The sequence below is a fragment of the Homalodisca vitripennis genome, chromosome 5 (assembly GCF_021130785.1).
Source record: "Homalodisca vitripennis isolate AUS2020 chromosome 5, UT_GWSS_2.1, whole genome shotgun sequence".
Taxonomy (NCBI): Eukaryota; Metazoa; Arthropoda; class Insecta; order Hemiptera; family Cicadellidae; genus Homalodisca; species Homalodisca vitripennis.
In genome coordinates this window covers 24,618,059-24,643,698 of record NC_060211.1, presented here as the reverse complement: position 1 = coordinate 24,643,698, position 25,640 = coordinate 24,618,059, and the positions used below count along the sequence as shown (strand labels likewise).

Below are 25,640 nucleotides of genomic sequence, written 5' to 3'. Positions count from 1 at the left end.
TAAACATCTTAAAAGATTATTCCTATATTTTTAAATTTAGACTGCACATAACAACAATGCATTGCTTTTAAACGCTGATATAATTATGATAGTATGTGAATTACAGTTTGTGCAAATAAATTACATATTTTCATGTTTTATAGAGTTAAGAATATACTCCAAAATAAAAATGATTAATAAACACAAGAATACAGCTGTAAGTATAATCTCTTATTGATAACATAAGGTAAGTTACAATACATTTAAATAAATACAATTGGAAAAACAAACATGCTGCAATAATTATATGCACAAGATTGTTTAAAATGTCATAAATTAATGGTTTATTTTAAACAGCGCTCACATCATTTTAATAACGATCACAGTATAAATCAGGGCATTCTTAGAAGTTTGTGTGACATAAATTTTGGAGTTGAGACAAGACAGACATCTATTTCCATCATTGGGGGATGGTCTGTGAAGTCCATCTCAATTGCACACTTTTTATACTTAAAAATGTAACAAACAGTAAATTGTATTAATTCCTCTAAAAACACAAATATTATCCACTCAAAACACTTTAAATACAAAAGAAGACTAGCAAAAATGTCTTCCAGCAAAAAAAGAATTTTAGGTAGTCTTTCTTTCTTAAAAATGTAATTAAATGGATTGAATTTAAACAGAAAAATAAAAATAACAACAGACTCTAAAAATACTTCTGCAGTTACTAATTACATTACACTAACAATAGAAACAATTGGATGTTATGACATGGATTTTGTTCTATCTAATGTGATTATAAGATATGATAGTAAAGACCAATAAAGAAGCTGAGGTAATGTGATATATAATTAGTATGGGAGTGCAATTGTGATGGTGACTCACACAAACTCCAACCTGGAAAATAACATCACAAATGACTGTACCATACATACAGAAATATTTTATTTTTACAATTCCAGCTAAAGAAAATCCATAAGGAACAAAATTTCTTCGACTAAAGGAGGAATGCTTGAAATCAGAATTTATTTTAAACCTAGATAATTTTAAACCAATATTAAATTTTCAGTCGTTTTTTGTTCTTGTGCTCTACTATGAACATTTTTTTTCTGTTCACAGTATTTTAGTCCCACAAACCTCTAAAGATAACAATAAGTAAAAATCTATCCATATTAATATTTACATAAAAGTCATCACTGCAATGTTATAATAAACCAAAATATCTTTGGTACATGCCAGTCCTTGGGAAGAATTCATACAAAATTTAAGATAGTATACAAAGAAACCTTTTAGGTTATACTACAGTGGTAAATGCTTACAACATTTGTTAATCCTGGCCTTGAGTACAAATCTTGATTTAGTCTATATCATACTCATAATGACATAATTAGTGTTTTTTAAAGTAAAAGCATGGAAAATAAAACTACTCTCTCAATAAAACTTATTAAATATAACATTACAGATTTAACAATACTGATACTTAACTTAGTTATATCAAAACAAGTAAAAATAAATAAATAAATACAAATGTTTTTCATTTTTTGTATATATTGGTACAAATCAACACAACATCCTATAATACTACCAGGTAGCCTTGAAGCAAATTTACTCACGTGTATCAAAATAACCAAGATGGTGGGGAAAACTGGAGGAACTTTCTTGAAAAAGTGCAAAAAAAGATGTGTTTTTTACTAATTGCTTCATCTACTTATATTTAAAAGTTATAAACCGAGCCAAAGTTCCAATTGAAAAAATCCTAATCACTGTCACTGATGATTACGTTGATTCAAGCCTGTTCTTCAACTCCTGGGCGATGGCGTTTCGTGCGATTTCAATTTCTTGTCTTGACGTCACATTCCGTAGCTTAACAACTCCCCTCTGGATTTCAGACTCACCCAAGATGATTGCCCAAGGTATACCCATGTCTTCACAGTGTTGAAGTTGCACCAAAAGTTTTGGGTTCTTTTTGTACGGTTGTTCTGCCTGAAAATACAGTAAACACAACTATAATTTCATTTAGAACAATAGAGGATGTGATAGGTGCAGTAACTCTATATTATATTGCAAATAGCAATAGCCAATATTTTTACATGGGTATTATGGATAACCATGATGTTAACAAGAAAATACCAGAATAAATAAATTTGTAAACAAGCAGAGAACAATTATATCATGATATATTAATACATATTGATTATTCGTAAAGAAAAGAAAGCGAAAGTCAATGTTAAAAGTCTGTGGCAAGATTTAATTTTAGACATTTAACAAACATTGATTTTCGACAAGTTCATGATACTGTAATGGCAAATGTCAAAAAGCGATGTTTAAGAATTATACATTTTGCTGTTTTATATATAGTATAAAATTATGTTGGCGAGTAATTTTTTACACATCATTCAAAAGCCTATTTAACCGATAATCAATTGTTTTAATCATATGAACGCTAACAAAATTGATGATGTAGCGGTCAGTAATGGTTGTCGTCGGTATTTACATTTGTGTGATACAGTTTGACTATAATTGGTGATGGTGTTGTTCATATTGTTTAATTAACATGATTTTGTGATCACTTTCATTTATAGTGAAAATAAACAACAATTTTATGCTATTTCCTAAACATCTGCTGAATAGTAAAATTGTGATATGGTAATATGTGTGGTACAGTATTGCGAATCTTAGGCTATGGCTCTTTCTTGGTAACTAATATTCTTATTTCGTGTAATATAAATAATGATCATAAACAGCGTAAAAACTTCCAAGATAGATCGTCAGATAAGAACTACATCAGAACCAATAAAAAAAAAAACCCACTGAACAATGAGAAAGATTTTTCGAAACTAAATTTGAGACAAACTGAATAGTAAATAAGATTGTTTGAAACTACCATTGCTGCACTCATTTAGGAGTGAAAGTGGACTACAATTCTTATAACAGAACTATCCAACATTCTTTTATTGGGTTGAAAAATATTCTTCTTAGTTTGTAATTAGGAAAATATTCCAAAATTAGGAAGGGGTGAGGCTTTGTTTTCACCCTGTATATTACAAAACGTGTGTCCTTTTTTGGCAGAGCTAATAAAACATACCTAAAAGAAAAGAAAGCGTACCTATCCCAATGTCTTTATAGTTATTGAATTACTTAATTTACTAAGTTAGGTTTAGTTTGGTATCGTTTACTTACCATATAAACAATTCTACACAACACAGTGCATTGGAGCAATGCTGCTGTCACCCTTACAGTTATCTCAGTGTCAATTAACAAAAAAAAAGGTTTAATATAATTTACATTGACAAAATAATAAAATGTTATTTCCATTAAATATTGATAACATAAGACATCTTGTGTTTATTTATGCTATGTTACCAGATAACAATCACCAATTCAATGAGTCACTCATTTCTATTGCTTCTGCAGATGAAGTTTTAAGAGTTTTAGAGCATATATAATTTTTAATACAAATAAGGTCGAAGAGAATCGTACTAGTCCCTTACCTTGATTCCTGCATCCCAGAACTCTTTGCAGAGTTTCATCCTCTCTTCAGTTAAATTCTTCTGAGCTGAGGCAACGTAGACCTGAACCTCAGTAGTGCGGATCTTCTGATGATCGCTGGCCAGTTTTGCCTCGAGAACTGAGAATATCCTTTCCACACCAATGGACACCCCAACACATGGTACATTCTTGTGTTTGGGGTCAAACATGCCCACTAGATTGTCATACCTGCCTCCTCCAGCTATGCTTCCCACCGCCTCTCCTTTCTCGTCACCTAAAACCATACAGTCATCTTTACGTCTACACACTTATTTACATTGTATTTTGTTGAATACTTAAAACACAGAAATGCTTTCTTAACCCTCCGAGTGGCGGTACTTTTTTCTCCAAGTGGCAGGACATTTTTACTGATTTTGTATGTTCGCAAAAGAAAATTTATATAAATTCCTGTATATTATATAAGTATGACATATCATACATCGATTTAAACTTCATAACACACAGAGTAGAATGGTAATAATATGAAACACTTACCTTGGATTGGTGTAAAAAAACCAATGGGTTGAATTCCAAAAATAAAAATTCAAATTTTTTTGTTTTATATTAGGCTGAGTAAATGTTCCTAAACTTAATTTTTTAACACAAATCCAAAATAGCCATTTTGTTTAAAATTTAATTCTGAACAAAAATATGTATCCGTTATATGTATTATTCCTAAAAACAACGCACTATTTGCTGATCAAAACTTTTATGTATACGTTTTTTACTGCATTTTAGTCATTATCAGAGCCAACCTCATTCCTCATCATTCTTCCTGGTTTGAGAGGCCTCCAATAATGTTCCAGGTAAGGGAAACACTCCCTATGAACCCCAAAATTACAAGTTGGGCACCAGAAGTGACTTTTACCCCTTTTTTTGGTGTGTACACACACTGCACAAAGTCTGATAAATAAGCAATCCCGTGAAGAAGACCTACACTTGGTCCAGGAGGTAGTACAGTAGGTGGATGAACCGTTTGTAAGAGTTCCATTAGTACCGGCATATCTAAATACTATATCAAATTAAAGTTTAGAATCTGGTCTTTCTAACCATACCTAATATATAGAGTTTAAGTCGCGGCATAACATCGGAAATACCGGAACAATAGAGGCTTGCGTTAATAGACGCTAGAGCGTCTTTGCCACTCGCGAACGAGATTTAATAGACGCTGCAGCGTCTTTCACCACTCGGAGGGTTAATTAAACTTACAACGCTTTTTCCTTGATAAAAAAATTTATTAAAATATAATTTTAATTAATAGAACTATATTATCTAAAAAAAGACTAATAACAGAACCAAGCCTTTCAATAAACAGCCCCAAACTTTCTGTAAATATGGGATTGTTTCTTTTTCACCTAATAAATATTTAAGTTTAATAGCACTTCCCTTCTACTAATGCAGAAAAGTTATCTCCACTTGTTTAACACATTGTTTAAGGTAACACACTCAGACAGACAAATGGGGAAATCTTTCAATTAACAAGGTTTGTTCATCAAATTGAACAAGTAAAAAAAAAAACATTACATTACCTAATAGTACGGCTTCATAGATCACTCCCGTGTAATAATCCAATCCTCTTGCTAAGCTCAAGTCAAACGAGACGTACTCGGTCAGATCGTAGAGGTCGATGTAACGGAAGAAAAGTTTCATTGCCTCTAGTCCTTCTTTGGCGGTCTTAGACTTTCCCAGGAGATTTTGATCTTCCATCAGTTTTTCAACAAGTTCTACCTTTCCACTCTGCCGTACATACTCTCCAATTTTATCGGCAATGTCACCGTCTAGATTCTTCTCATTCACCATTTCTGATCGTACTTCTTCCCAAGTAAGCTGAAATTAACAATTACTTATGAGTATGTTAAAATACAACCACATTAGAAACTAAATAGGCACTAACTGGAAAATTTAAACTCTTGTTAGTTCTGATGGAGTATTGGTGGATGTACGAGTTTGGCTAGAAAGAAACCGAATAAGTATTGGTGCAGCCATAGAACAAATACAATGAGGCTGAATAACATACGGTCAATCGTGTGACTCAGTCTCTGCTCACTACCCGAGTTTCGCCTGGCTCCGGCACTCCTTCTGCCCATAGTGTCAATTATAAGCAGTTAATGTTTTGCCTCTATGTCGGAAAAATGTTGAGCGTTCAGAATGAACGGCGTGTGAACATCAAATTTCTTTTCAAACTAGGAAAATCTGCAATGTTATAACAAGTATAAAATGACAATTGTTTATCACAAACACAACTGTTTATGTAGTTTTAAGTGATTTAAAGAGATATTTTCTTTTCATTACTGTGTATGGTATTTGTTTTTAATAAATGACAGATTCTTTCAAATAAATCTTATTTTTATAAAATTTATCAATAATACTAACACATTTCATTACTTAAATATCACTCATCCCATACTGTGACCGACATTTTGACAAGGCTCTGTCGTTTTGATTCTGGCTCTTAGTGGTGGATCGAAGTTTGATCACACGTTACAATTCTTTTCAAAACAACTTCTCCTTTAACGACTGCAAACACACACGAGTGATGACATAAGTACTGTCAGACCATCACTAGCAAAGTGATGCTAACATTGAGAAAATTGGTCATTCTGTCTGACAAGATGGCCGTTTAACTAAGAGTGCAATGTTTGAGTTAACAGGAATCAAAATGTGTTCATTCAAAAGTAGTTCCAAATAGTCTCACTCCTGAAAACAGAGGAATAACAAAGAATGATTTGTTCTGAAATCTTAGAAAACGTAAGTGGTTTTACCTTCTTAGAAAACATTATTACTTGCAATGAATCACAGTTTATTACTTATGATTTCGAAACGAAACTTCAATTAATGAGTTGGAAATTTCTGGTTCATTACAGTAAAAAAACGAATGACCAAATCGAAATTCAAGCCATTTATTAATGGTTTATTTATATTAAAGGGATTGTCCACATTAATTGGGTATCACAGCGGCATTATTATTTTATTTCATTAGTGTCCTGACTATCTTACGTGAGTGTGGACGGAGAAAATAGGATGATTTGCGAAAAAACCAGCCATACATTTTCCACCATCTCACGATGCTTAGTCAGTCAAGAAGTTTTCAGCCAAATATGACATCCCTGTCTTAGACCATCCACTCTACTTACCTGATTTGGTCTCCTATGATTTTCTTTTATTCCCTTAAGTCTAGTCACTTTGAAAGAAATCAGATTTGAACCATTGTTGAAACAGTAGTTAAAGAAAAAACCATGAAAGTCGTGAATACAGACACCAAAGAGGAGAGTACATTGAAAGAAATAATATCAAATTGTAAAACTTTGTAAATAACATTTGTTTAGTCTCAGTCTGGATTTTTCTAATCACACCTACTGTAATTAAATTTGTTAATACTTGACTGCTAAATAATCTAAAAATGTTCTTACAATATAAAAATGTTACTCTAAACTATTTAAATTTTGAAATTGTATATTACTTGAACAATACAGCTGAACCTTAATACAAAAAACTGATAGTGTAACCAATAGACTTTTTTTGGCGGCCTACTGCCATGTACTTAAGCCTCAAGGGCCTTTTGCGCACCCCAAAAGCAAACCATGAGGCCTACCAGTCTATGATTTCAGCAGTTCCACAAACCGCCAAAAACAACCTATCAGGTCCTCCTGGAGAAATTCACCATCCTTGTCCAAACTATCAAAGATGGCAAACTGTTTAACCTTACTAGATAATTAAAACCATTCTTGTTATAATGATTTCACTCACAAAAATAACTGCCAAATGTCACTTACTACAGTTTTCAATTAATGCACTTGTTCAAGATACAGATTTTAAAGTAAATGTTACAAGAAGACCAAAAAAAGTTTTTACGAACATTTTGTATTACTGAGGTTCCATTATGACTGAGGCTAAAGCAACAAAATCCATTTTGTACAGAGACTTAATCTAGTATTGTTGGTACAAAGGAAGAAACTGTTTCAGCTTTATGATTGTAAAATTTTACCTTATCCAATTTGTCGACAGCTGAACAAATGGATCGGAACATCTCAATTGGAACTCCACAAGCTTCAAAGATTCCATCCAGCAACAACCTGTGGTTGACTTTGATAACAAACTTGCCCAGTTGGAGGGAGTTCAGAATCTCATACACAACTCTCATGCATTCTGCTTCTGGTATCATTGGGTCGTACAGGCCGGCTATGTCAAAGTCCTGGAAAAAAACAAAAATGTATTGAATAAAGCATTGGTGACAATAATTAATTATTTACCTCTTACCAACAGTTCACCAATATTTATTTATCAATCACAGGTTAAAAACCTTCAAATAACATATTCAAGTAAAATATTTGTTCAAACAAATATTACTGGAATTATCCGTTTTGAAATCTCTCCTCGGCTAAGTCAAGTGTCAATTATCCTGACTTTCCTACTGGCCAGCGACTCATTTTGAGTTCCACTACATTCACTCTGTAATGGACAGCGACTCGCTTCAAAAATGTATTGAAATTTCTGATAAATATCATCACTGGACTTTAGCAACTTATAACGTAGTCGCATAGTTCGTGCCAACTGTAAAGTTGCAAGAAGAGTAAAAAATTAACTTTTCTTCAACAAAGTATGATAATAAAGGGAATTTTTGTTTTGTGAAAATGAAAGTTACATCACTGAAAAGTGCAGCTTTCTCTTAATGTGTTTTTTTTTTGTTATAGGTCTATACGATTTATTTAGACATATAAAAAAATAGGTTGCCTAGTAACTGCACAGGTGTTTCTCTATAATGACGAGCGAGACAAATCTAGTTGTTTTTGTTTTGGCAAATGTAAACTGTCTAACTATAATTTTTAGAACTAGTATATTTTGAAAGTAGAAAGATTTAAGTTTTGATTTAGCAGTCTATGAGTTTTGTTTGATACTGATGGCCTTGGTTCTAGACGACGAAGAAGTACAACATTTGTTTGTTGTTACAATTATAATCATTTATTGCCCGAGCTGAAAACGCCAACTGAACAGATACATAGTGTGTTGCACAGACAATTATTATTAGAAAATCGTAGGTATTCTGTTGTGTTTCGTTATGTATAAAAAAATATTACTTTGACCCTTTTTATATCATGTATTACAGTGTGTTTGAAAAGTTTGCAGATATAATGTATAACCTTTGCACAGTGTTATAAGGCTATATTAACAACTCTTTTTTGTGCAATAATCATCAAAATTGGGGGAATGGTCCTTGGAGGGTGTCATAGAAATCTGAAATGAAAACATGGTTCGAGCGATACATTATTTATTAAAGAACTCAGTTAGTAGAGTAGAATGCCGCAAACCGGATTTCAAAAGGTTTATTAATCAGAAGAAATGGTGGCATGTAGGATAAAAACAAGTAACAACAAATTATTGTAGAAACGCACAACACCATCACTCAAGATGTTTTACAATGTTTCCTCTGTAAACACGACACATACTCTGATGGAATTCTGCTGCACTATTCTCTTCTTCTTGCAGGAAACATATGGTTATAACAAAACAACATTCTAATGTTGGCCAAATTTTTTGTCCATTACGTGTTTTTTTTTATCACAGAAGTATACTCCTGTGGCAGGATCAATAATAAAATAATTATATTTAAAAAAATAAGACTCATGATCAAATGTTGTCACTTTTTAGAGTGAATTAAAACTGTGATTTTTTAAAATTTGTATAAAAATTGTCCTGTGTTGAAAGACAATTAGCATCATCATTTTATTTAAATATCACTTGCAAACTTTTCACTGGAAGAATAACACATATTTTTTAAGTTGTTAAAATTGAAATATGCTTCTTAATTTGGTTTTGGTCTTAGTTTGAGATAGTTTTATAAAAATGTGTATGTGTGAACTCAATTAAATTATGTTTAAAAATGAGTCCACAATAACGCAATTTAGAAAAAACGAACAGTTATAATTGATGTAAATATTTTGTAACTCCAAGAGAGTAAATTAATACTTACACACTGGTAAAACTCTCGATAGCGTCCTTTCGTCATAGCTGGGTTGTCTCTCCTGTAAACCTTGGCGATGTGGTACCTCTTGATGTTTGTGATCTTGCTCATTGCCAAGTACCGTGCGAACGGTACTGTCAAGTCGTAACGTAAAGAAAGCAATTCACCTCCTTGGTCTGCAAGATCGTAGATCAGCTTTGAGTCCTCGCCATACTTTCCTGTCAGAACTTCCTGGAAATATTTGTTATATTGTCAGTATTGGACGTCACTTTTCAGTACTCCATTTCAAATATTAGCAAAATAACAGAAGAATTAAAATTTGTATTAGTATGCAGCATCCTCTCATATCGTTATGGACATTGTAAAGAGTACCTATACTTTGAATTAAGGAATCCTCAAAGAGTTCCTGAAAAAGGACTGCTAACGTAAATATAATATCATATGTAGACACCGTTGCCTAGATATGTTGTATTAAAGAGACCTAATCTAATAACTTAATCTGCTGGCCAATCACACTTGTTAGTAACTACAAAGTTAATTAATGTTATCAATGAACACAAGATATGAAACATTAAGTTACTGAAATTCATATTCTGGCTCAAGATGTCCACTGACCCCATTTTGAATTTTTAAGTTCTACATAAGGTACATCCTTGAGCTTCACTAATTTTTTTTCTATAATTCTCATCTCCATTTATTTTGATCAGACACAAATGGATGATCACCACTTAACATAAATCCTCTTCAGGAACCTGTGTTCTGGTCATCATTTCCTACGGCAATTGAATATTTTTGACAACATTGTAAACAACAAAGTTTTGCTGTAATTTTGTTTTGGTTTTTTTTAGATGGTGATTCCCTGTTAAGCCTTATTCTACCCAACATCATGGACCAATGCGAGAACCTTATAAACAGAAGAAGAATACAGCACAAGTATTGGTAAAAATTTCTACGTTTGTAGACAGGATTTGAACCTGTGCGATCCCGGGTAATTCTTCTCAAAGTAATTAATCTGTATTTCAATAACCCTACAAAGCATACTGAAATATCAGACATTTTTTTCTAAAATTAGCTTCCACACAATTCTCATCATCACTTTCCTATGAAATTGATGAATGGTATATTTTACCAACTATAGTTTGTGGTTACTGGTGGTGGTCAGGAGTCTGGAGGAAGGTAACTGACATTTGAAGTCACTGAAAAACACATGTGAAAAGGGATCTCTTGTGACACGCTCAAGGGCATTGCAATCTAACTGGGAGCACATAATGCAGGTTTCTGCTGATATACAAAATATGAAACAATTAATTATGGCAACATTACAACCAACACTAATTAATTATATGGCTCAAGATTGATTAGCCCTTAATTGGAAGAGTTAATTGTCGATTTATTTTAACCATTAACTTTATTCAGACAGTATATAAGCAATGGTAAAAAATAAAAAATGAAAAGTCAATAAACGTCAAATATTGCAATCTACCATAATTAGTTATCAGTTAACATACCATGTAATGTACAAATCAAGTTTTGATTAAAAAATGTATGATTGTTTTTATGACTTTACACTAGCATGATTTAATTTTTCAAAATTAATTGTAAACTTATTCTTTAAGATATTCTTGAATTATTAGCAAATCTTTATTTGTTTGTAGTAATAAGATCTTTTCACATTGATACAGTTTATAATGTTTTAATAAAGATTAGCTGAATCTGTTTGATAATAATCAAATTTATTTAAACACTAAGCTTTTCTTTAATCTATCTCTCAACAAGTCACAAAACAAACATCATATTGTAACTGAATCTGTTCAAATTGATGGGCTCCAATTAGTTGAGCGTTTTATTAAATAACTTCGTCACAATTAATTCATGACAAGTCATTTCACTTCCCATGTTTTCCATGGTATTTAAAGGTATAATTCTTGTTTTTTTTTAGGTAACCAGCTTAAATCCATCATTAAACCACTAGATTTTTTATGTAATGAATTTATTCAAACTAGTATTCAGCTATTTTATACATATTCATTTTCATCAAATACAAAAAGCATTAAAAAAAACTTCCTCCAGTATTACAAAGAAAGAAAAGAAAGAAAAAAAGAATTTATCTTCTCACTCCAACATAATACAAAGATAAGAGTCTTAATATATAATAGTTTATACCAGTGGTTCTCAACCTTTTCAACACTGCGACCCCCTTTTTTTGGTTGAGAATTTTGGCGACCCCCTTCTTGTAACATCGTAAAGTAATCCTTTGTATGCAAAAAGACAGTAATAATTTGTTTTAAAAAAACATAAAAAACACTATTCAAAACTATATAAAAACGTTAGTGAGCACTAATTTCTTAATAATTAACAAACGATCCTGTAATAAATGTAACGAAAGTAATTTTAATCACTGTCAATTCTTCAATATCAAAGCAGGCAAAGACTGTGCACAGTGTATTTACAGAACTGACCACGTTGGTGTATTTAAAGCCGCGGAGACAGCCTGACATGGAGCTGCGCGCTCAGCCATCGCACGGCGCAATTCGTCCTCCGACAAGCCACTGTGCCAGTGTGCCAGTCGACTGCCTGACGTCTTGAGAAAATAGTGCGTACTTTGATCTTCAAATTAAACACTCAAGTTTTAGTATTGGATAAGTTTTTAAAAAGAGAAGCTTCATGTAGTAAAAGTAGTTCCGAAGTCTCAAAACCAAAATGCCGAAAGTATGATAATGCATATCTACAGTTTGGTTTTACTGAATTTGAAAACAAACCTCAGTGTGTTATTTGTAGTGAAGTTTATATTAGTTTAAAGCATGAAACCTTCAAAATGGCTAAAATCTTCCTTAAGTTTAAGTTTGAAATTAGGAACAGATCTAATTTGTTTTGAGGTTAACAGGGAGGCCATTTAACATGGTCGGACCGAAATAATCAACACCTTTTCGCCCAACCTCAAGGCGTACTTTAGGGAAGTGGAGCAATCTACGTTGAGGATGTGTCTGAGCGGAGCACACGGCAACGTAGATTGCTCCACTTCCCTAAAGTACGCCTTGAGGTTGGGCGAAAAGGTTTTGATTATTTCGGTCCGACCATGTTCAACGGCCCTCCCTGTTAACCTAAAACAAATTAGATCTGTTCCTAATTTCAAACTTAAACTTAAGGAACATTTTAGCCATAAGTAGTTAGCCATAGGATTGTTTGCGTAAATCTTTATGTTGTTGTTGTGATATTTAAGTATTAATTTATTGTGTATTTGTATATTTATGTATTTGTTGACCTGAGTTGATTTGAAAAACAATTTGTAAAATTGAAATACGCTTGTGTAATAAAGGCATTTTTATTTATTTATTTAAAAATGAAGCGTCATCTTGAAACTAAGCATTCTGCGCTGAAAAACAAACCAGTCGAGTTTTTCCAGAGAAAATTGCTGTCCCTTCGCAGTCAACAGGTAAATATTAAAAGTCATACTGATTGTTAGCAAAAATGCCCTCAAAGCTTCGTACGAGGTAGCGCTTTAGATTGCTAAAGTGGGGAAGCCACATACCATTGCTGAGGAATTAATTCTTCCTGCCGCAATCGATATGGTTTTCAAATATGATTAATCCTCAAGAAGCTGACAAGCTAAAAAAAAATCCCACTATCAAATGACACTGTGTCACGACGAATATCAGACATGGTGAAAGATGTTTCAGAACCAGCTAAAGATGCAAATAAAAGAAAGCACGTTTTTTTCGATTCAATGCGACGAATCAACTGACATTGCTAACTGTGCTCAGTTTTTGTGTTTTATTAGGTATGATTGCGGTCACTCTATTAAGGAAAATGTATTATTTTGCAAATCTTTGCCAGGCCATGCCACAGGTGAAAGTCTTTTTAAAGTGTTCATTGAGGCAACTGAACCATTTGAAATTGATTGGAACAAATGTGTTTCAATTTGTAGTGATGGTGCAAGAGCCCTTTCGGGTAAAAACAGTGGATTGATTGCCAGGTTGAAAACGTTAATGCCAAATGCAAACTGGGTGCATTGTTTTTTACATAGACAAGCTTTGGCAGCTAAAGGAATGCCGGATGACTTGCGTCAAGTTTTGGCTGAGGCTATCAAAGTTGTTAACTACGTCAAGAGTCGACCATTGCCAGAGTAAATTACTTGAAAACTTGTGTGAAGAGGTAGGAGCCCTTCACAAACATTTGCTATTCCACACCGAAGTGAGATGGCTATCCCGGGGGTAACCATGTTGAGTAGGCTGTTTTCATTGAGATCAGAATGTTGCTTTTTTTTAATGGACAGTAAACATGAACTTTCCCATTTTTTCAGCGATGAAAAATGGTTAATAAAGCTTGCTTACTTAGCTGATATTTTTTCTCATCCCAACATTTTGAACTCATCCCTACAAGGACCAGAAACAACTATTTTGTATGCTCAAGACCGAGTAAATGCATTTTGTAAGAAAACTTACTCTTTGGAATACAAGAATAAAAGATGAAGACTTTGAAAATTTCCAACTTACACAATAATTCAAGGAGTATGTCTCAAGTATTGGTGACACATCCATTGACACATCTCTCTCATTACTCATATCATCACACCTTGAAGCCTTGATAAAGCAGTTGAATGATTTATTCCTGTTAAAGATACAAGTGGATCTGTGTGGATAACAAAACCATTTTCCGAAAAAGCTGTTCAAAAAGCTGAATTGAATGCTGGCCTCCACGATGAACTGATAGATATATCAAGTGATCAGTCATTGAAACTAACTTTTGACGATGTTTGTCCCGACAAGTTTTGGCTAAGTATAAAGAAGGAACACCCAGAATTGACCAAAGTAGCATTGAAGATTTTGATACCTTTTTCTACTTCTTACAATTATGAAAAGGGATTTTCCACAATGGTGAATTTAAAAACCAAATCAAGAAATCGTTTGGCACTGGAAAATGATATTATTTTGTGTTTGACAAAAATCAACCCAGACATTCTACAGTTTAGTTAATTCAAAGCAAGCTCAAGTTTTGTCATTAAGTCATTCTGCTGAACTTTTAAAAAAATGTATTTTTTGCAATGTATTTTGTGTAGTGTGCCTTTTTTTAGAATAAACAAATTTTGTCTCACAACAATAAGGCCTACGTTACGATACAAGCAGCGCGTGGCAGGCACCATCATTTTTAGCAGCGATGTTGAGTCATTTAGAGCTCCATTTGTTCCTTTTTTGTTAATTATAGCTGTATTTTAAAATAGTATTGATTAATTGTAAATTGATTAAATATACTTATTGTATTTAACAAGCGGACTCAACTCAGTTTTCTAAATAAGTACATGGTTGCTTCATTTGATATTCACCGCTCATATGGTATATATGGCCTGAGTTTTTTTTCATTTATCACCTATTCTCGCGACCCCCCCAGACCCGTCCCGCGACCCCCCTGGGGTAGCGACCCACCGGTTGAGAACCCCTGGTTTATACCACATGTACAAATATGTATATACTCTATACCGCATGAGCAAGGTTAATGAGGTCTAGTTTCCAAAGCACTATATTAAAATTTTACTGACCAGCAATAATTTCTATTATTACCATGTCATCAATGTAGTTGATCATGAATCAAATGTCACTGTCAAGCAAACTATCCAATATTTGAATGTCCATATCTAACCTTTTCTACCAGCTGTTACATTCTATCCTCAGATACTATAACATTTATTTTCCTCTCAGGGTGCAACAATCTGAGGGTAAATTAAGTTCTAAATTACTATGTATTGTAATCAAGAAAATACTGACTGACCTTCAACTCAAAAATGGGTGTGTCAATAGTTTCTGCTCCGTGACGTTTAAAGACAGTTACTATCTTATCAAGGACAGAAAGCCTAAGGGCCATGTGCTGAGGGTTGTAGTCCCTCGTACCCTTAGGCGTCTTGAGGGTGAATTTCTGCTGGGCTCCTTCCTCTCCGTCAACCCCATTCTCTGAGGTCAACCTCGCCTTCAGCGCCAACAGCTTGCTCACCTCTTCGTTTATCTGCAACGCAACAGTCAGTCCTCTTTAATTGCCTCTCCTTTTTAAGTTACAAATACTAAATGAATAAAAACATTGTCATGTTGGTGATGTCAAGTGTGCTGATGTTATATGTCTTTTGGAACAAACATCTGTTTTAAAACAATACTACTGATAATAAGCCCAACTATCTTCTGGGTTTTACATAATTAATATAACATTAAAAAGTCTATAATATACTCCCAATATCAAACCATAATCTGAAGCTAACTATCATATGCTGCAGAATCTTGAAGTTTTTCAGATGCTGCAGAAAACAACATTTTTTTCAACTATAATTTTAATGCTACTCATAATTTCATTTTTAATTTCTATTCAAATTACAAATTTGTTTTTTTTTCACCTGGCCACAATACTTGTAAAAGTGGCCAGGAAATTTCCAGATGATTTATTTATGTATATAATTGTGTCATTATTTATTGGAACTAAAAAGAAAACTAAAGCCCTGTTATGTTTTGTTAGCTATGCCTTCTTTTCATCAACAAAAAGTATACAATTTATACTTATTAAAATAATTTAAAACCGATACTGTAATTTACACTAATTCATTCTAAGTAAAACAACTTGATCCTATATTAAACTATAATGTATAGACATGTATTAATTTATTGTAAGAAATAATAAAACCTTGGCATTCTAGATACTACAGGTACTGTGTTATGGGTAAAAACAGACATGTACTTTTGTACAAGTCGATTGATTATCAGCTAACAATGGAGGGCTGAGTAAAAAAATCCTTAAATTATTTTCTTATAATAAGGAGTTTCTTATTTAATTGATCAATATAAGAAAACACACACATCTATAATATATTCACAAACATTGGTGATAATAAGCTAACAAACTCAAAGTTTGCAGGCAGACCCACACTGGCCATAACGGAGATAAGAGTAAAAGTGGAACCTTGGTGGTGACACAACTTGCGACCTTGACAGTCTAACATTTGGCCCAGATACACTTACCATGACCTAGGCTGGCTGGCTGACTGGCTGGACGAGATCACTGCTGCTCTGGCACCAGGCACAGTGAAAGTACTCGCTCCAGTTAGCTGCTAGCCATGACAAACCTCTCTAACACTCGCCGTAACACTTACCTAACATCCAGCACTGTATTGCTGTTACGACAACCTTTCTCAACCCATTTCTGTTGTTAAAGTTTTTACTGATGCTTTCTACCGGTTCAGTTCCACCAACATAACTTCCTTACAATTGAAATGTGTTTCAAATACGGGGTAAACAAGAGACAATTGACACATCCAGAAACGTTACATTTATTGCTACATTTACACAGTAATGATAGTACTATAAATCCATGTATTGCATTTAGTCGATAGTTTTTGAAACATCACTTCTTTAATGATATGTTATTAAATGATTCTACCACTAACTAAAATTTTAAAAGACATTTCAGAATTGATATTAAGCTATTAAAAGAGTAACTGGAAAATTAATTAGCTTCTAGAACCTTTAATTAAGAAGTTTAAGCTTACATTTTCTCTTCTAATCTAAGCTGCAAAGCAAGCAATTAAAAAAATAGCTTATCATGAAAGAGTGCCATTTCAAGCAATTAAGTTTGTGACGTAAAACAGCAATTATCTCTAGAGTTCAATGATGACACCACAGAAACTTATCAATAATACAACACAGTAGCTAAAGTACAATTTATTAGATATTAGTAACTAGTAACCAATAGAGACTCAATTTTGCTTTACACAATTACTTGGTTATAAACTGATCCCAAAAGGAGGAATTAATCCTATCCCAATAATACTATTAATGTGAAAATGAGTTCATTTGTTTGTTACGTATTCACACGTAAACTATTCAACTAATTGTACTGACATTTAACAAGGACATTCTTATGGTCACTGGTTAACATATAGGTCTATTCTTATTTATAAATCCCTCTGGGCAACACACCACTGGCAAAAAATCCCATCTTGGTCTCTAAAGTTGTGAAATATTAATTGAAAGAGCATGTTAAATGTAATCAGATGTTCTATGTAAACATCGTTTAATAACAGCACACAACATGTTTTCATTAATTAAACCTCTATTTCCAATCTGTTTACATTTATAAAAGAATAGAGTAAGCTAAATAGTAATAGCACATCTTATTTCAACCTTTTTTTCAACCGCTGTTGAGCACAGAGTAAGAAAATATCCAGATTAGAAAATTAAAATTTGTTATTAGAAATATACTCTTAACTGTACATTTTGGCAGATATTAAGTATGCAGTGCTTAGTCAGTAGCCTACTGTAAAATAGATACTACATAACTTTTACTATAAATTTAAATTACTGCAATAAAACCCATCTTAGTTATCTTTTGACTGATGTAGACTTCTCAGACCTGTGTATATATATTTTATCTTGATTGGGCAAAATAAACTACAAAACAAAAATACTAAGACCGAAATAAATTTCAATGGCCATAAATAAACAGTTTTTCCCTGATTGATTTTTTGTTGTTGATTTCCTTGATTGTGGCAACAAAGCAAACTCAACATTGGCGTAAGAAATTGGATGAGAAGCATGGATAACTGCTAGTATTTAATAAATCCATATGCTACTGATGTTTCAATTTACTTATGCACATATGCCTAATGACCACAATTTGAGTGTGATTAAGTAAAAAATGTAGGCCAGCTGAGCTCCAACCACATATCTATTGATTCAGACGACCTTTAACTCAAGGTCATGTGTGGGAAGGTCATTACAATAATCACAGCATTTAAAACTTTGAAAAGGTTAATAGTAGCAATGAGTTTTAATGTAAGCACATAAACAAAAATGTACTCATATAAAACAATGATTTATATTTTGTATTACGTCTTTAGGGGCCAACCACTCAAATTTACCTTTAAGGACTTACAGGAAAAAATAATATTCCAACTTTAAATTTAGCATGAAAGCCAAGAAATTTAAAGAATAGAATATACATTTTTTTTTATTTTGAGCTAGGACTATTATAGGTTACCAATATTTCATCCATATTGTAATGAATGTCTTCAGAGTCAACTCATCAGCTGAGAAACCTTATTAGAATGCAGTATTGCCATGTCACCATTTTCTAAGATTACCAGATTTTTAAAGTAAAAGAAAACTTTTGAAAAACCAAACATATTCTTTTTTTAATACTTTTACAAAAATAGTTATATAAAAATATAACACAAATGTTATGTTGAAATCAACTGTGGGAAGTAAAATTATATAAGTTCACAATTTTATCGTGTCATGCAACAATTACCATATCAAAACCCACTTTCTCGGTAAGATTTAACGTTTATTATATCGTTTTCTTCGTTAGCTTTCACCTGTACTAAATGCTGGTGAACTTTAGGCATAACAATCGCAAATTACTTCTATTCTATATTTTATTAGAATAATCTATAAGGAAATAGCTTAAAATATATACTTGTATCAAAATCGAAGTTGAAGATTTAGTTCCACTAATAAAACAATACTCTATAACTCTGTACATTCTAACCATGCTGACAGCTAAAATTAGACAAAAAAACGTTTTTACAAAGTTCAAATGGTTCGTAAAAAATTGTTCTGGACAGCAATAAAAATATTCTGTTCACTCAAGCCTCTATGGCCAATTTAAAAATATCTAATCTGCAGTAAACTATACTTACATACATTAAACATAATATGAACTTTTGAATACAGGTTGTTTATGTAAGTATTTTAAATCCAATATCTTAATGAGGAAGCAGCTGATAAAACTGAGATTTTAGGACACAGAGTCAGTGGAATCCCAATCAAAGAATGCCATAATGTATAATGAATGATATATGACAAATTGCATTGTAAGCCTAAAATCTCACTATAGTCTGCTAATTACACATTGATCTGCAGTTTGGTAGGACAAGAAATTAAATAATTATAATTGCTTGATATATTGTCAATAACTGAACTGAGGCTAACCTAAAATTAAAATAAATGATATTTCATAACAGCAGGCAATCATTAAGATTGATGTTTAGGATTCCTATTAAAGGAATATATTGTGCAACCGTTACAATCAAGTGGAAGGATAGACCTAGGCCTATCTATCATATAAATTTGTAGTCGATTTTAATAATTAAACCTTAAATTTGCATGTACCAAACAACAATAACAAGCAAGCATCATTGAATCCTACAAAAAGAGATAGTCTTTCAATTAAGGAAATAATAATTTTCTACGGTATGATTTAACTACTGTACCTATTCTTCAATCAGTTTCCCTATAAAACAATGGAGTGTAAAGACCTGTTACAACGGACAAGACTGCTATAACCTACTTACCTTCTCAGGGGCAGCAATTGATGATCTCGTCATTCCGGTTTGGTAACTTCTTCTCAATACTGGACGGTACGGAACGATATACTGAGTAATTGCTCTGACTAAACACACTGCTGGATACATTGTACAAAGCTGTTCCCACGTCTTGTATAGCGATTACTATATAGCGATAACCGCCTTACTCCCGCACCCAGGCACCACCCAGCATCAGCTTACTCGAGCTTAACGAAAAAATAAAACAAATATACTAATAATATGTCAGTAAAATTTGGAAATAATATTAAAAACTTGCATGTTGCTAAAAAATGGACTCAAACTAATCTAGCCCTGATGGATGTTTTACAGTCCGTCATTGCAACAGGTCTTTGTAATCACTCCAGGTATATTACCAAGTTTTATAAAAACATTAAAATGAGAAAAAATTTTAATAAAGTTTAGTCATAAGATAGCTGCATAAAAGTGGTTTTACAACAGTCAACCCTCCGAGCGTCCATCGTCAATATATTTGACGAATATTGAATTTAGCTCCAGTTCACCTTCCTCTAGACCAGCGACTGGAATCTGATGTCACAGACTTGACTCCTGGAATCTGGAAAATGAACTCTTTATATTCTTTCAACATCAGAGATACCTACACTACAAAGTATAGTGTAATCTATTGTATTTTTAACTTCTTCATTGCAGACTTTTTTGGAACTCTTCAAACGAACATGACTCCAGCAACAGGGGTCAAGTCTGTGACACCATCAGATTCCAGGCACTGAACTAAGAGGAAGGTGAACTGGAGCTAAATCCAACATTAACAAAGAATCACAGTCATTCCACATCAAATTATCCAAAAATTTTGGGTTTGTCACTCACCATCTGGAAAATTTACAGTATTATTAAGAAAACTGTGCTGATTTCAGTTTTCTGAATGTGTACAAACACTTATTTTGCCCTAACTTTACTGCCTATAAAACAAAAAATGAGTTGAGATAGGAATTTAAAATTTGGTATATTTCCTTATCTATATGGAAGGATTAAAAATTTACAGTTTCATCAAACTCTGAGATGGTGAGTGACCTGGCCTAGATGATTTGTTATGGAACAACCCATCGACCTTTCCCACCACAGATATGTGTAATCAAAGATTTTTGACAATTAACATTCATTCGTTTAATTCATTGTACTAGTCAAATCATTATAAACTACATCGTTCAAAAGTCTACGAGTTTTTGTTGTTTTGTTCATCTTTGGATTTGTCTTGGTCTTTACCAAACATTAATTTTAAATGTTTACATCAACTGTTATTTCCAGCGAAGAGCGCACACCTGTTTTACTTTTTCACTGTAGCTTAGATAATATGTAAAAGTAAAATTACAAATTAAATGCTAATGTATTCTAATTCTCTGATTTTTTATAAGAAAAAATATATGATATATTTACAAGGAGAGCCTGAAAAACCCCACAAAACAGCCGTGCATTGTACTCATGTATGATAAAATAGATTCAGTTATAGTAAGTGATTATTTTATGAAATAAAAGAAATTGGGTACTTTGGTACTATCAGGAGGTTACTTCGTCCGTATCTACTACTTGTCATTTCGCGATAAAGCATGTTTATCATAAATCTGTTACTCGTAGAAAGTACGTAAGTTAAAGTTAACCTTTATAAACGCTCACGTGATCTGAGTTTGAATTTGAGTACTATCTTGAGGGATGTATTTCTTTTTTCGCAGAAATGTGATTTATTATCAATGGAGAAGCCAGATCGACCAACGTGATCTGGCATCAGAAAAGTTGGACATTCAGAGATGTTAGGATTATACACTTAACTCTAACCATTTGGATGTCACCGTGCACATATTTACTATAGTTATATTGTAATATGTAGTTATCTAACTATCAAGCTATTCCAAGGTTTCCAAACTTGTGAATAAGTGCTGTATTCTCTTTGTTATTAGTGTTTTATTCTATTTTTTTTTTAATTTGAGTTCATTTGCCATTACTACTGTTCAAAAATTGTTTAGTGAACAGTGGTATATAGAGACTATATTTCGTATACCTTTTAATTTTAAATTACCCTCAAATTACTGGATCAACAATATAATCCCTTAAAGTTGCTTTCCATATAGATTTATTAAGTACTGGCAACCCTAAATAGGTTTGTAGGCTCTGTGGGGGCGTTTTAAAATTAATTAAGCCTAGTAATTCTAAGAAAATTACTAACTTTTTAAAATAATTTTTGTGTAATAGGAACATAAGTAAAACTTAATGTAAGAGTTTATTTACACCTGCCTGAACTATGACACATGTGTCTTAAAAATATATATCATTTTATAATTTCATGTAGTTTTTAGTATGATTAATAAAAAAAAAAATTATTTTTTTTATTTTTTATGTAATGTGTATTTAATATAATGCATAACAAAATACGCAAAATATATATGTAATAGTTCAAATAAATTCATAACAATGTTTGTATGTAAAACCTAAAATGTCATTACAAAACAAATTCAAATACAAGAAAATAACAGGGTCCAGAAAATATTAATGGATTGGAGATAAAATGTGACATCTCTCATAACTACCAATGAATTACAGGGGCATCAAAGTGTTTTTGAATGTTTTTGAAACTTATCATGATATTTATTTGCTAATGGTTTGGCATTAGCTTCTAAGGAAATTGTCTTGGTAAATTCTGTATTCTAAAAAATAACACTGATTGTTAATAAAGCACTGCTTTATCAATCACTACAACGAAATAAATATGTGGGATGGGAATATAAGGTATTCTCCGAAATGTCACTGAAAACTGGATGGATGTGGTTACTTCAAATAACAATTCAGTAGGGGTTATCCCATAGCTATCAATAATTACATAGTAATTTAACTGCTTTGGGTATAAGAGGGCAAAACACAGAGTGTATGCTATAAGTTACTGGCCCAAGAACATATTACTCATTATTTTATCCTGTGAGCTTGATAACTCCATTCATAGTTTGTTCATTGTAATGAGTTTCTCTTTCCTTAGAAAAACACAAATGAAGTAAATTTATGACCTCATTTGGCACCTATTAGTCATGAACATCTTACAAACACAACATTAAGAAATAATATAGAAGTTCATTCATTTCTTTTCCTGAACAGAATATTTTCAATATGAAAATTGATCCCTTTCCGCAGCTGATTAACCAAAGATTGTTACCGACTGCAGTATAGAACGTGACCACCACCACAATCCTATCAGGGTTCCAAGTTATCAATTAGAAATACCTAAACTACCGAATACAACAACGTACTAGCCCAATTATAGTTATTTACAATTAATTGTTGCCAGTTCTTTTTAACTTTTGAATAACAACACTATTCCAAATTAATTAAAACAAAGTAAACTCTTTTGTATGGTAGCCTATATGGAGTAATGGCCACAAGTACAATGGTAAATATTTGATATGTGTTACAATCTGTCAGACATCTTTATCCTTCAAACTAGTCAAAAGTAACTAAATGTTACAATATTTTGTTTGTTATATTTTATAAATAAACATAGCCTAGATAGATTTTATTTCATTATTAAATTATTACTTTTTTATATACAAAAAACACCTGAACTAAACAACAACTTGAAATACATATAAAATAATTCGGTACAACATTTGGTAGCTTAGATAATCATGAATATCGATGATCCAATTGTGGTGGTGTCCGCATACTGCAGCTTTGTTGATTAAAGAGAAATCACTAAATAAATTATTGTATTTGATATGAAAAAACACTTACTCACATTTTTCTAATTTTAACAGGTTTATTAGATAAAACAGTGATAAGTCATGCATTACTGTATTTGGCTTGTTATATTCTCTATGATGTGGTAGTTATATTAGACTTACCTAATTGCTGTGTAAAGCAATTTGAGACAAATGGCTAAAAGAGGGTTCATTAAACTACTTTGTACATTTGTAATTTTAAATGCAAACTAATGGTAAGATTTTAAAACATAAATTCCTTTCACATTTTTCCAAGCTATGAAAACACGTAAAAGAATATTGTTTAAGGTCATTTCAATGATATTTAAATTAATTTTATAGGTTAAAATTAACACCTATTTAAATTTAATAATATGAAATAAGAATAAAACCGCTCAAAGAATCAGTTTAAATTTTTAATGAAAAAAGGTAATCACCTATAGGCTGCAGTATGACAAGCGCCCAACACTTGAATGGAATCAAATATCGATTAGAATGATTTAAATGCTGTCAGACATGTTAACCCTGTAAAGTAATATTTTTAAAGTAATATGCTGTTCAAACTTTGTATAAATATTTTCTGTAATCTAAATGCATATATTTCTTTACCACATGCGTAGTAACCTAACCACAAAGTCGTTAAGAGAACATCAAATCATTCACTACAGCTGTTACTGAAATAACAGTCTTCCGGTGATAGGTTGCTACTGAATAACCTGTTACTGAGTCTAATACTGCCCATCCGTAATGGCCGTAAGTTCAATGGTTATGTACAGGTTTCATTTGTGTCACAAGGTGTCAGATACGTTTATCCTTCAAAATAGTAAAAGTTACACCTTTTCATTTGCTACATTTTATAAATAAACATAGCCTAGATAGTTTTTTATTTATCATAACTTTTATACTGCAATTTCAAATACCTATAATGTAATTTGGTTTAGAACTCATATCAAGAATTCTGTATTCATGAATATCGATAATTTGTGTGTTGGATACTTATTATACTGCAGCCCACTTATACACCTATTTTTCTCTAAAATACTCTCCGGCAACAACACATTTGCCTCAACAATCATATATAGTTGTTAATTGTTCAAATACTTTTGAAACTCATTTTGTGATTAATATCTTTCAATACTTTTGCTCCATTTTGTTTGACAACTGCAATATTTGCATATCGTTCTCCTTTAATAATATTTTCACATTTCATCCACATGAACAGGAGAAATCGGCCAGCACAAGGTCCAGTGGATGCATTGGCAACATCAAGTGGCTCACCAGCTGTTGCTATCTATTGTTCTTTGTGGTCTGAAGTCAGCATTTTTTAACCATTTGCAAACAATGGTCATGATAGATGATGTAGACACTGCTACATGAATTTACCTCAGATATGATTAAACCTATATATCAATCACCATGTTCCTATTTACAGGGACAATTTAGCTAATTCAGATTAAAGCCTCACTAGACCTATCTAAATTCATTAGATATATGACACAAGAACTAGGATTACATGCAAAAATGAACCCATTGACATGCAAAATATAAGTTTCTGTAACTTTGCACTAACTTATCCTATATACTTCAAATTATTAACAGGTATGAAATTTACTTACTATAAGAATGCTTAATAATGTAATAGGCATCTTTAGGCTTATGTTTTACAAATTAAAACTTCAACCTAGCCTATTCCTATTTGAAGACATGAAGTATCCTAGTTTAAGTTTAAACTAATGAATACGCACTTGTCATATTTTAAAAGCACACTGAGAGATCGCCCGATTTCAACAGCCAATATCATTCAAAGATCAAGTGATAAGAATAAATTAATATATTGTAGTAGTATTACATCAGACACAGAAGGAATGTAACCTAGAAGCACACTTTACAGTATTCCTTATTTATCTTACCTCCGCTTTGTTGGCCTTGGAAGCTTTTAATTTTCGAACAATTTCACCCTGTTCTTTAATATCGTCCATCAACTGAATCTTACTGTCATCCATTATGAATAATTTAACCAACAATAATGCACACAACAACACCTCACCACACAATTGCCTAGGGTACACGTGAAGACAAAATCAGCCCGTCTCCGTCTTTCGTCGCGTCAGTCTTCTTGAGA

The 25,640-nt window shown here is 32.3% G+C and overlaps 1 protein-coding gene across 3 annotated transcripts; it reads right to left on the bottom strand.

The window, feature by feature from the left end:
* On the bottom strand, window positions 1–25,640 carry LOC124361867 (histidine--tRNA ligase, cytoplasmic). Of its 3 annotated transcripts, XM_046815909.1 has the most exons (8): window positions 25,429–25,568; window positions 19,791–20,008; window positions 15,230–15,460; window positions 9,476–9,697; window positions 7,493–7,699; window positions 5,037–5,334; window positions 3,471–3,742; window positions 1–1,962 (listed from the first exon to the last, which is right to left on the bottom strand). In XM_046815909.1, the coding sequence occupies exons 2-8, from the start codon at window positions 19,908–19,910 to the stop codon at window positions 1,756–1,758; spliced, it is 1,557 nt and encodes a 518-aa protein (XP_046671865.1). In that variant the 5' UTR covers window positions 19,911–20,008; window positions 25,429–25,568; the 3' UTR covers window positions 1–1,755. The 3 variants fall into 3 exon arrangements, with proteins under 3 accessions (XP_046671865.1, XP_046671866.1, XP_046671867.1); XM_046815910.1 differs by lacking the exon at window positions 19,791–20,008 and having other exon boundaries at window positions 25,429–25,640; XM_046815911.1 differs by lacking the exons at window positions 19,791–20,008; window positions 25,429–25,568 and adding an exon at window positions 25,135–25,277.